This window comes from Thamnophis elegans, chromosome 2, assembly GCF_009769535.1.
Source record: "Thamnophis elegans isolate rThaEle1 chromosome 2, rThaEle1.pri, whole genome shotgun sequence".
In the NCBI taxonomy this organism is placed as follows: Eukaryota; Metazoa; Chordata; class Lepidosauria; order Squamata; family Colubridae; genus Thamnophis; species Thamnophis elegans.
Window position 1 is genome coordinate 96521238 of NC_045542.1, and position 13008 is coordinate 96534245.

The 13008-nt window shown below is 41.4% G+C and overlaps 1 protein-coding gene across 2 annotated transcripts in view; it reads right to left on the reverse strand.

Annotated features, from left to right (window-relative positions):
- The window catches only part of RNF145 (ring finger protein 145), a 74470-nt gene that overhangs the window by 39442 nt on the left and 22020 nt on the right, over positions 1-13008 (reverse strand). For both annotated transcript variants that reach the window (XM_032210562.1, XM_032210563.1), the window contains exon 3: positions 1485-1593. In XM_032210562.1, coding sequence (XP_032066453.1) covers positions 1485-1593 — 109 coding nt within the window. The remainder of the gene's footprint in view (positions 1-1484; positions 1594-13008) is intronic.

The following is a 13008-nucleotide window of genomic DNA, read 5'->3' on the forward strand; positions in this document are numbered from 1 at the left end:
CAGACTTTGCAGTCTCTAAAATAATCATCCAGATAGCTGACTTCTAAAGTAATATACATCAACAATTACTGGCACAGAAATTGTATCTTCCCAGCCAGAGGTGGGTTCCTATCGGTTTGGCTGAATAGGTAGTAACTTGGCAGCCTGGATCGCTGGAATCGGCAACAACCCAGGCCTGCCACGCCCCCAAATCGGTTCACTCGGTGGTGCCATAAGCGCTGCCATCTTGTTTGTGGCTTCTGCATGAATAGAAGCATTTTTTTTGTACTGTGCATGTGCGTGCGCGTCCCTGAGTGAATTGGCAGTAGCAGCAGAGATAATGAGATAATGAATGTCATTCAGATTTTCCTTTGCTTCAATCCAACCAACCATCAAATTTGTATGGTCATCCCTGTTCCCAGCCCTCTATTCCATATTTTGTAGGCACTCTGAACCACATCGTTAGAGAAAACTGGAGATCAGGTTGGTATTTAAACTTATTACAATTTCCTATGAATTTGGACCTGAACTATGACTCTGTGGGACTGTGGGTGGGTTTGGAATGAAGAATTGGCAATTTTGATCTTGATGGCGGGCATGATATAGGCTGACTGTAATGATGAGCTCACTCATTACCTCAAATGTCACAAAGTGCCAGATTACCACTAATCTCTTATGTAAGTGTCCATGGAGATTCTCAAACATTCAAATCATGGTTATCCCAAAGGTGCTTTTCAAAAGGCAACTGGACTTTATTGGGGTTTTTTCTCTTGAAAATGTTTTGCTTCTCATCCAAGAACTGAACGGAAGAAAATTCTTGGATGAGAAGCAAAAAAAATTTCAAGGAAAAAACCCAAGAAAACCCAGTTGCCTTTTAAAATATGCCTTTGGGTCTTCCGTCAGTGATTGCTGGGGACTGCCCAAGTGAGAGGTAAAGCAGGAGATTGGTGGGCCCTGTCTCTGGTGAAAGTCAGTCTGGGGATAAAGCCCAACCAACCAGACATTAGGAGCAAGAGAATGTAATATTGCAATATAGGAAAGGTATATAAATTAGTAAGTATGCATGATTATACAGTTGAATGTAAGAGACTCAGGATGAAAGGCTGTTCTTCTGGGATCAGGTCTGGATTACTGGGCTGGTTGAGGCAAAGGAAGTTCCTTTATAGTTGCAAAGGGAGGGAAGGAAAGATTGGTCAACTCTGCTATGAAGACAGTGGGGCAGACGTAGCACTGTAAGGAGATGTGGCCCGGGGGGGGGGGGGAGGTGTTGGAAGTGGAAGGCAGAGCTCCAAACTGATTTCCAGCCTCAAGACTACATCTTGGGAGCCAGGTGATAGACAGCTGGAGATCTCAGTCCCAAAGTATTAATAATTAATGTCAGACCTGTTTCAAATAAAATTGCCTTCATTTATAATTTGTTAGTGGACGAAAAGGCATGCCCATATAAAGGAAATGTCAATGTAATTAAACAGGCAGGTTAAGGAAATCAATTCTGTTATTCTTACCTGGAGATCTGATGCCCAGCATACAGCAGCAGTCCAGTCAGAAAATACAGGTAGAGATGAACCAGGTGTTGTCTGGGCAAGGTTAGGAGCACAACACTTAAGATATAACCTGAATAAGAAATTGAAATAATACAGGGTTAACTCTAGAAATCCTTACTGAATGATTTTCAAGTCATTTGTGTGAGGGCGTAATGACATCTCCTAGGGACCTCCATGCTTTCCCTGTCTCATTATTGATACTCAGCCTCTACTCATGAAGACCCAAGCATTACCCAAGCTTTTGGATGAACAGCACCTCCAACTTGCTGAGATTAAGTTCAACCTTTTTGTCCCTATCCAGTCCCTCACAACTTTCAGACAGCATGACTCAAAGGGGCCAAGATCATGCATTTTGCACTCAGGTCCTGAAAATTCTGAAACTCATGCCCCACTGGTTCCTCTAAGACTTTCCCTAAAAAGAGAAGGTTGGATATTGGGCAGAAGTCATCCAGTATGGTTGAACTCATTGCTTCCTTCAAGACAGCTGAGGAAAGAGAGATTCTCCCAGGATCACAAGAAACAGAGAGTCTACTCGAGAGTGGTGATATCCAATATTTGGGTTGGAGATTTGTAACTGCTCCTCCACTCTTTCTTCCATCTTTACCACAGAGGAGATAAACTGAACTCTTATCCATTGGAAGTTTAGGCTATCTGGTTTAATGCTTAATTTCAACATTAGTCTAAGATACCAACAAGTTCTGTTTGAGGGATAAGAGTTTCCCCCTGCTGTACAATCTGTTTAAAAAGTAGCAATCACAAGTCCATTGTTTCAGTGGGCACATTTTTCTTTTCAATAAAAGATGCTATCTTTTGGAAAACAGTCTATGTTTTGGAGCCAGGCAGAACTGACTCACAGCATCAACTGGTTGGAAGTCAGGGCATTCCGCCTGGCCCTGGTACAATTCCACTACTCTGTCAAGGACAGGCACATTCTAGTTCTCACAGACAACATCGCAACCAAGGCCCACTTAAACAGGCAGGGGTGGACCAAATCGAGGGCCCTTATGCGGGAGGCCAAAAGGCTGGGACAGTGGGCTGAAAGGAATGTTCTCTCCTTAAAGGCGGAACATATAGTGGGGGTGGACAACATCACAGCCGATTGACTCAGCCGGGTAGAAGTGGACAACTCGGAGTGGAGGCTGCATCCGGCCATCTTCAGAGAGGTGACAGACTGCTTCGGTCGCCCGGAGGTCGACCTATTTGCCACCCCCCGCAACACCCAACTCCCGAGGTTCTACTCCAGGTACCAAACACAGGGGGCAGAGGGGGCGGACGCTCTCTGATGCCCGTGGCCCCCGGGGACTTCTCTATGCATATCCACCCGTGCCCCTGATTCCCAGGGTCATTCAAAAAAATTCTTCAGGAGGGGGCGGAGGTGGTGCTGATTGGCCCCTACTGGCCCCAGAGGCCATGGTTTGCAGATCTCCAATCACTGGAGATCGGTGGGCAGAGCTTGGAGGATTCCCAAGGAAAGAATGTCCCTCAGCCAGGGGTCACTGGAGCACCCGGAACCCCAATGGCTCCAGTTGACCACGGTTGAGCGGAGCATCCTGAGGGAGGAAAGATTCTCCCCCAGGGTAATAGAAACTATCGAGGCCGCCCGAAGACCCTCCATGGAGCGCATTTATGGCGCAACCTGATGGGCCTTTTCCACATGGTGTAACTCCCGGGGACAGGACCCAGTGAGAGCCACCGTTCCCTTAGTGCTGGAATTTCTCCAGGTAGGCCTGGACAGGGGGTTAGCTCCCAACACAATTAGGAGACAAGTCTCGGCCATCTCATCTGTGCTTTTGTGTGGCAGACCCCAGACTCTCACTCACCAACCCTTGGTCAGGCAGTTCCTGAAGGGGGCGTCCAATCTCAAACCACTCACGGTACATAGGTACCCCTCCTGGGACTTGCATAAGGTGTTGGGATGCTCTGATGGGGGCCCCGTTTGAGCCATTGCGAACAGTGTCACTAAAGTTTTTAACCCTTAAGGGGGTATTTCTGGTGCCCATCACATCCGCCAGATGGATATCAGAGCTGCAGGCCCTGTCCACCAGGGAGGACCTCTGCATTTTTCACCAGGACAGAGTGGTGTTGTGATTGGACCCCTCCTTCATACCTAAGGTGTGGTCATACTTTCACAGGTCGCAGGAGCTGATTTTGCCCAATTTTTGTCCAGACCCTTCTCGCCCACTAGAGAGGAAGTGGCACACCTTAGACATAAGGAGGGCTCTGAGGATTTACCTCAGAAGAACCCGGCCGAATAGAAAGTCCGAGGCCATGTTTGTCTCATTCCAACTGGGGTCTCTGGGCAAGAAGGTGACTTCCACCACCATAGGCAGGACCTGCATTGCTATGGCCTACCAGTCTCAGGGCATACAGTCACCGAGCCCCATCACAGCACACTCCACATGAAGTGTGGCCACCACTGCGGCCTGGGCAATGCAGGCCTCATTGACAGAGATATGTAAGGCAGCCACATGGTCTTCCCCCTCACCCTTCGTGAGGAACTACAAGTTGAATACCTTTGCCTCGGTGGAGGCTTCGTTTGGTCACAGGGTATTACAGGCGGTTCATAGGGCAGGGGACATACTCCACCAGGTTTACTTTGGCCATGTTCCCTCAGTAGGTTACCCTCCCTAGGGACGTGTTAGCTTTAGTACGTCCCGTCCTGGATACTCCTCCCCTCACTATGGAGAAAGGGCGTTGGTACTTACCTGATACAACTCTTCTCATAGTGGGGGAGGAGTATCCAGACCCTCCCTGTCGTGATAATGTAACATGTGTTATGATGGATGTTGCACTAATATGTTCAAGTTATAACTCAATAAAAAGTTTGAAACCATAACAAAGGTATGGAGTGGATGGAGCAATGGGTCGGATAGAGTTCTTCGCCGAAAACTGGGCGGTGCCTGGTGGACCAGGGGCGTATCCCAAGAGCTTATCTGACTCAGTCCAATCAACGAGAGGATAAGGTCAACCCATCTTAGATACTCCTCCTCCACTATGAGAAGAGGCGTATCAGGTAAGTACCAACACCCTATTGCTGATGGGAAACAAAGTATACAAAATTATTTTCTCCTTCCCACATCGATCACTAGGCCAGATATCAAAAGCTTTAAAATATGATCTTGTATCTTTCAACAAAGAAGACAACAATGAACAGAGTTAATTTTTCAATCATATGCATCTTTTCTTTCCGCAAGTTTCCGTACAATGGCAGGACTGCCTGGAATGAATTATAAAAAGTATCTTTCTTTTTGCCAAAAATTCATTTTAAAAATCAAGATTTGAAACATACCTATAGTAAAGTCTAGCAGCTACTTCAAATAGTAAACAAAGTTTCTAAATGGATGTTAGCAAATGGCAATGATATTATAATAGTGCATATACAACACGAGTCACCATCGGGATCAGAGTTTGAAGTCAGTAATTTAAAAACCCAATGTTCAGATTTAAATCTGTGCATGATCAACAAAAAACAAAAGAAAGGCAGGCCAACTGCCTTTCATTTAGGCCAGATATTCTAGATTTGCATCTGATTTAGTTAAAGGTGGAGAACTGGATCTGATCTATTCACAGGAAAAAAGGAAAGCCCATTCATTTTTAAAAGTATCATTAAACCTTAACAAAGTGGAATAATATAGATTACACTCTCCATTACACTGTTCGCTAGCTGAGACATAAAAAGAAACTGTAAATCTGGTGTTACACAGTCTTTCCAATATTAATCTTTTTTTGCAGTGTCCTATGTTCAACAAATCCATAATTGTTCATATAATGAAGCATCAGTATCTAATTAAAAAGCACATTCATTTTCTAAAACCATATTGATCTCTGTAATACAATAAGCATCATTCGTAAGCACATATATTTTAGATGGTAAATGTTATATTTGTAACATTATCTGAATGCTAACTTTTTAAAAGTATTCTTTACCATGTCTAATAGGAAAACAAATCTTTTGCTAAATTAGCCAACTTTTAAGTTTGCAATAAATTTAAAATTTCTCAAAATCTTTAGTGAGGAAGGAAATTTTTTGAATTTGAAAAGATTAAGTAAACCTTGAAGTTATTTTATGCAACAAATACAATGAAATCTATAAATATTAAAAGATGTTAATATGCTAGTGAATTATATTCCAAAACTGGAATCTGACTGTTTCTGAGGAATTCTGGTTGGATCAGGGATTGAAGATTACAAAAAGAATTATTCTGAGAAATTGAAAAAGTGGTGTTATTGTAGTCATTAAGGATTTGTTTTGGGAAATATGTAAACCCATAATGGCAAAATAAATAAATAAATAAATAAGAATAAAAATAGAAATATGCTGGGCAACTCCCTATCCTTAGTTTTTTCCTTCGCCATACAAATCTAAATGTCTCTTTCTGCCATTGCTTCAATGGTACATCAGTTGTCAATAGATACGGTTTGAAACGAATACATAATTCTACGCAATGTTCACATCTCTTTAATATGACAGCGTGTTGAATTTCGATACCACGGTATGAATGCAGACACCAGCCTTCCCCAGGCTAGAGTGCCAGATGTGTTAATGTCTAATACATATAGAAGTCAAAAGACTGAAGTGGGAAAATATAGAAAATGTATTAATAGAGTTAAATCAAGTAGAGAGGATTGTTAGATCATTAGACATTTAAGGTATTGATATTAAGCTAAGAATAGACTAAATAATGAATATGATTGCAAATTTAAATTGTTATTGCACAAAACATTTGTGCCCAGACGACACACTGTTTGATGGAAGATGGACTGTTTGTATTAAAATAAAATAAAAAAATTCTACAAAAAAAGAAGACCTTGGGTTGCCTACATTACAAATTCTGAACTACCTAGAGCAGTGGTAGTCAACCTTTTTCTACCTACCGCCCACTAATGGATCTTTCTTGATGGAAAATTTTCCTTACCGCCCACCAGTTTTTGCGCAAGTGCGGAACATGAGCATATTTCTTTTTTTCCGACATACGTTCTAAATTTGTTTCACAATTTAACAACTACTTTTACTCTTATGTTTTGATCTGCACTCCACACAGTGCTTTTTTCCCCTCTTCTTTTCCATTTTATTACAAACACCAAAAACAATGCTGTATTGGGTGCCAATTTTTATTAAGTGTCACCATCAAAACAAAATTCCTTTTCCTGCCTTCTTCTTCTTTACCTTTCTTATAGTATTTCACTATATCAAGGATCTCTTTTTCCCTTTTTTATTTTCTCCTTCTTCATTTCTTTCTTTCTTTTATTTTATAAGATAACAAAACTTAATTTATGAGCCAGACTAAACACTGCTTACTCTCTTCCTTTATTTTATCCCCTTTTCTCTATTTTTCTTCCCTTTTTTTGTTAATTTTTTTTATCTTTTCCTTTTTATCTTCTTTTTTTTAACCTTCCTTAGGGCAATGTACAAAAGTAAGGCTAAGCTAGTTAGCCCAATTATTATTATTAGCCAACAATAATTCTCTCCTGCCTATAACTTTTCTTTCTCCTATTTTGCAACTGCTTTGCTCTGCTTTATTTTATAAGATAACAAAACTTATCTGCCTGTCCCTGCTATCAGTTTCCACTCCTCCCCTTCCTCTTCCCATGTGTTTGCTTGTTTGCGTGCACGCGCACGTTGGTTTATTGATGTGTGAGCTCGCGCTTGCCCACTCGCTCAAAAGGAGGTTTTAACCTCCGAAGTCCCTACCGCCCACCTGGAATCCCGAAATGCCCACTAGTGGGCGGTAGGGACCAGGTTGACGACCCATGACCTAGAGTGATGAGCAAGCTGTTTCTTCCAAATGAGTGGTCCTGGAAAGTGAACATGGGAGTACTAGGAATTAATTCTTCTTTCTCAGCCTGTCTGATGAAGACAGCTCCTAAACTTGGGATAGGACACACAGACAAATTTGAAAAGTTCTCTGCACACTTTAGTAATACTACGAGGGTGGGATTAAATAATGACATAAGGAAAAGATTCCATGTTCCCATCCAATCTTTATGTGTTGTGCTCATCCTTCCTTTTTAGTTATTTTTCTTCAGAAAACTAATGATTTCTTTTAATGATCAAGGAAGCCTTTGATTAGACCTCCTGTGTAAGTCAGTCCAACAAAATAAAACCAGACTTAGAAAACATAACTGATCCTTTTGGAACTATTAGCCTAAACTGCCATTCATCATTACTTCAATTTTCTAACTCTAACAATAGTAAACTAATTGAGAAAGCAGCTGATTGTGAACCCTTGAGAACATTTTGCAGACAAAAAACCCCCACTTAATATGTTACTCAGAGTCAGTATACATTGCTTTGCTTCAAGTATGAAGTATTCAGTCACCAATCAAAGAAAGCTCTTTACTTTAAAATGGAGAACACTATTTTAACTAAGGATATTAGGAATCTTACAAGTAGAATAGCTATGGAAGGACACTTGAAAAAAAGAAGATACCCCAAAGACTTTCTTCGCTTTTCCTTAAAAACATTTCACTTCTCATTCAAGAAGCTTCTTCAGTTCTGACTGAATGTTGGGTAATGGAAGGATTTAAACCCCACGATTCAGTCAGGACTGAAGAAGCTTCTTGGATGAGAAGTGAAACATCTTCAAGGAAAAACAAAGAAAGTCCAGTTGCCTCTTGAAAATGCACCTTTGGCATAACCATGACTTGGATGGCTAACATTCTCCATAGACAAGATATTAAAATGCAACCTATAGGAGTCAAATAACTTTTGGGCATGATTTTTTAGTTTTAATTCTTAGCTTAGATACCCAAGAGTAAATAAAATAGCACAAACTCCAGAGAAGAATAGGAAAAGCTAGTATTAGACCCAACTCATTTTTCCACCTCCCTTAAAATAAATGATTTAGAAGGATTCAAATTTGGGCTACAGGATCCATTAGGGATTTTGGACCAATATGTTAGAAGCACAACAAGTTTATTTTTATCTGCATTCTTTCTGGCCATTATTTCTTTCTGGTTAGAATTCATAGATGCTTTATTTTATTAAAGTGACAAAGTATTCTGTATCTACTTGAAAAGAAGGCTAGAAAGATTTTCTCTCAAGTACTGATAATACAGTAAAAGGTCTGATGGTAGTTGTGTGTCCTCCCCGCTTTCCCACTTTGTTCCTTTTAGGTTTGGGAGAAATTTAGGCCTAAAAACCTGCTTCTCTGTCTTGCTGGACATTTTGCAAAAAGAAATAGCTGCAACAGTTCAGTACAAAGGGACCTCGGATGCCAATCGTAATCCGTTCCAGGACTTCGGTTGACACCCAATTTGGTCGTAACCAGAAGCAGGACAAACTGCGCATGAATACATACAAAAAATGGCGCAGAGAAATCGCTGCAGCAGGGAAAATCACCATGGCTGTGTTTATTTGGTACCCGAGGATGTGTTTGTGACTTGAGTTTAGCATTTAGCAGATTTTTCAATCAGCACCCGAATTGTTCATCGTCTGAGCCATTTGGGACCCGAGGTCCCACAGTACATACAGATGCATCTGCTTATGGGAAATAAGTAGCTTTGAGCAGAATTTCCATGAGGGAGGGAGGCTAGGTTTCTTTCCCTTCCAAGGAACCAGATTACTGAAAGAGAGAAATCTCCCAGCTTGGCAACTAAAGCAATCTTCTGGGATTAAAAAAAAATGCTCACCCCTAACTTACTTGAATGCTGTTTCATATGTATTTAATGCATTCTAGGATGAACATCTGCAGAAATAATTTTTCATTTTTTCCCCTTTATTTCATTCATGGCAAGACTGGGAACTCTGGGTTTTGGGGGCCTGTCAGCTCTATGACTATCTTTGGAGCTGGATGCCATTGCATTGTCCCAAAGAGACCTATTATGCAATCTGGGGATCCTCCTGAACTCATGACTCCTGCTCAAAGAGCAGAGTCATGGCTAGGAGCGCCTTTGCACTGCTCAGTGTCTTGGACCAGTTGTAACTGCTCTTAAATTGGGGAGGGGGGGCTCTGTAATATGGTCTACATGGGACCGCTCTTGAAAAATATCCAGAAGTTTTAGCTGATGCAGAATACAGTGGTGTGGGCAGTTATGCGTGCTTCAATATCACACCTTTGTTCCATGAACTGCATTGGCTGTCACTTTGCTTCCAGGTTCAATTCAAGGTGATGATTTTAACCTTTAAAGCTCTTCATGGCATAGGACCAGGTTATCTACCTCTCCCTAATTATATCAGCTTGGCCTCTTAGATCTGGCAGAGACAGTCTGCTGCAGGAGGTGGGCTTTCTCTGCTATGGCGCCTGCCTTGTGGAACACCCCACTCTCCAAAATAAGGTTTGCTCCATCCCTCTTAATGTTCCAGAAATCCCTCAAGATATGGCTATGTGAAACAGAATATTGCGGATGACTTTAGGGAACAAGGGGAAGAGATGTTGCCTGCAAAACAATCAACAATCAAGCCTTAAACACACACAAAACAAACTTAGGAAGGACACACCCTAATTGAAGCTTGGATCTTCAGACTTGCAAGAGTCAGTTAATGTAGTTTTATGGTAAAGAATTAGCTCATCTAATTGTCTTTACTGTTTGGTTTACGAGGAAGGGCTGTCATCAGGTCTAGGGATCCAGGAGACTGGTGACATTTTAAGATGGCTCCATCATTGTACTTAATATTTACTTTCTCCTATGCCTTGCATTTTTTAAATATATTTTAACACTGATTGCTTTATATTTTTAATAAATCATTTTTATATGTTCATACGGTATACGGCCCAGAGTCACTTTTTGTGAATTGAATGACCATACAAATTTGATGGTTGGTTGGATTGAAGCAAAGGAAAATCTGAATGACATTCATTATCTCAACATTTTAATAGTTCAATTAGACCCATCTTAACTGGAAATATTATTAACTAAAGGTAAAAGTGATTCCCTGTCCAGTTGTGTCTGACTGTAGGAGGCAATGCTCATCTCTGTTTCTTAGTGGAAGAAACTGAGGAAGCCAGTGTTGCCCGAAGATGTTACCATGGTCATATGGCCAGCATGACTATCGTATTTTTCGGCGTATAGCACATACTTCCCCCCCCCGAAAGAGAGTAAAAATTTGGGTGTGTCTTATACACTGAATGTAGCCCCCCACATCACCCCCAAGCCTTTGGACTCTGTAGTCCCCCATCAGCCTCAAGCCTTTGGCCTCTGCCACCCAGCAATTTACCTCCTTGCAACAAATGGGGGCTTGCAAAGGCTGCAATAGATTATCGCAATCCCTGCAGCCTGAAACAGCTTGTGACCGAGAGAAACTGAAAGTGAAACTTGCTGTTTGCTCCACTAGGCAAATTGCTGGGAGGCAGATTTTTTTTTTCTTGTACTAATCAGGCTGTTTGCTGCAAGGAGGTAAGTCAATAACTATAAATGCCTATAGAATGTTCAAATTATTAGACTTATTTTTTAAAGACTGCTTTATTATTGTTCTAGATAGCTAACAAAATGAAGAAGCTTTTAAAAATAAATGCTTGATCTGAAGAGGCTCAGTGCTATTGTAGCTTCTTTTAAATAGCGAATAACTATACTTCCAAAAAGCACATCAATTTTAACAGCATCTGTACAAGTAAAGTCTGAAATGTAACACTATAGAAAGTGTATATTGTCTGTACTGTTTGCTGTTTGTTGCAAGGAGGCAAATTGCTGGGAGGCAGAGACACATATTTTTCCCTTGTTTTCCTCCCCAAAAACAAGGTGCGTATTATACTTCGTAACATCTTATACTCCGAAAAATCATGACCCGACAAAAGCGCGTACGACAAAAGCGCGCCGACAAAACTGCATCGCTAAAACCGTGACGTTCATCAATGCGCCAACAACAATGCAGCAACAACAGCGCAGAGACAGAAGGGCGCTTTACAACAGTGCATCGACAAAAGCCAATTTAACTTAAGTTAAGGGTTAGGTTTAGGGTTAGTTTTAGTTTTACAGCGCGCTTCTGTCGCCACGCTGTTGTCGGCGCGATTCAGCGCTCATTCGTCGGAGCGCTTTAGAACACGTGGTTTTGTCACCACGGTTTAGTCGGGCGCGGTTTTGTCATTCGCCCTTTTGGGCGGTGAACCCCGAAAAATATGGTATATACCAAAGTGCATGGAACGCTGTTATCTTCCAAATGAAGCAATATCTATTTTCTACTCACATTTGCATGCTTTCAAACTGTGAGATGGGCAGGAATGAGAGCTCACTCTGTTGCACAGCATTGAGGTGTCGGACTTGGGCTATTAGCTTTCCAGCCATCGTGTCCACATTAATTCACTAACTACATAAGTGGATTTACTTTCTGGCAATCTTGGAAAAATTGGAAGGTCCTTCAACTTCCATTTTGGACCCAATGTGAACTGAGAAATCTGAATTTCCCTTTCCTTAAAGCGTAAAAAGGTAGCAAGCCTATCATAGTCACTAAGTGTGTGGGAACTGTTCAGTAAATATTTCCCAATATGGGCTCACCTTCTGTGCTTGAAACAGCAGTGCCTGCATTTTAACAACCAGCCACGATGGAAAGGGAACAGAAATAGATTGTACAGTGAGTTCCAAGCACAAGAGAAGCACATTAGATCTCATGTGCCTTCTCATTGTGTTAAATAACTAATTTTCTAAAAGGAACTCAAGATAGAGATTGATCATCACACTCCAGAGGAGTTCATTCCTCCATGTCATCAGAAAAGTGATACAAAACCAAATCATAAGATTGTGTGTTCACTTAAAAATAGCTGTGCTCTAAAATAAAACATTCAAAAATTAGATCTGTCATTCAGCCTAATATCTGCTTAAGCATAAAACTCACTTGGAGATGTCATTAATCAAGGTTACAATCCTGAGAATTTCATGCAGACATAGGCATAAAACATTTGCTCCTGTGACTATATATGTTTTCGTAGTTTTTCACAGGTGTAGGTATGCTGGTCTTGTTGTATTCTGGTCTTTTCCCATGTAAGATTGAAATTGTCTTGGCAACGTTTCGGTGAGGTCTCATTCACCATCCTCAGGCTGGTGTTTTCAGCTTAAAGTGTGATCGGAACTACCGTCTTTCTATAAATCTTGGTAGGGGTGTGTGGAGTGCTGGCGTTGTTTCAGTAAGTGGATTGATTGGATGTGTGGCTGTATCATGATTGGTAGTTTTGGAGATTTGAAGGAACCAGGTTAATCTCCAAAACTGAACACTTCAACAAGAGAACAATTATGGAAGCTATCGAAATAGAGAAACATTCCCACAACATGAATAAATGTGACAATACCTCCCGCCTACCAGACATCTGGAAACCAGCCCTAGTCAACAAATGAGCCCCACCCATCACCCATGCCATTACAACACGAAACAACAATGGACACACAACCAGCACCAATCTACCAATCATGATTCAGCCACACATCCAATCAATCCACTTATTGAAACGCCAGCACTCCATACCCACCCACCAAGATTTATAGAAAGACGACAGCTCTGATCACACTTTAAGCCGAAAACACCAGCCTGAGGATGGCGAGTGAGCCCTCGCCGAAA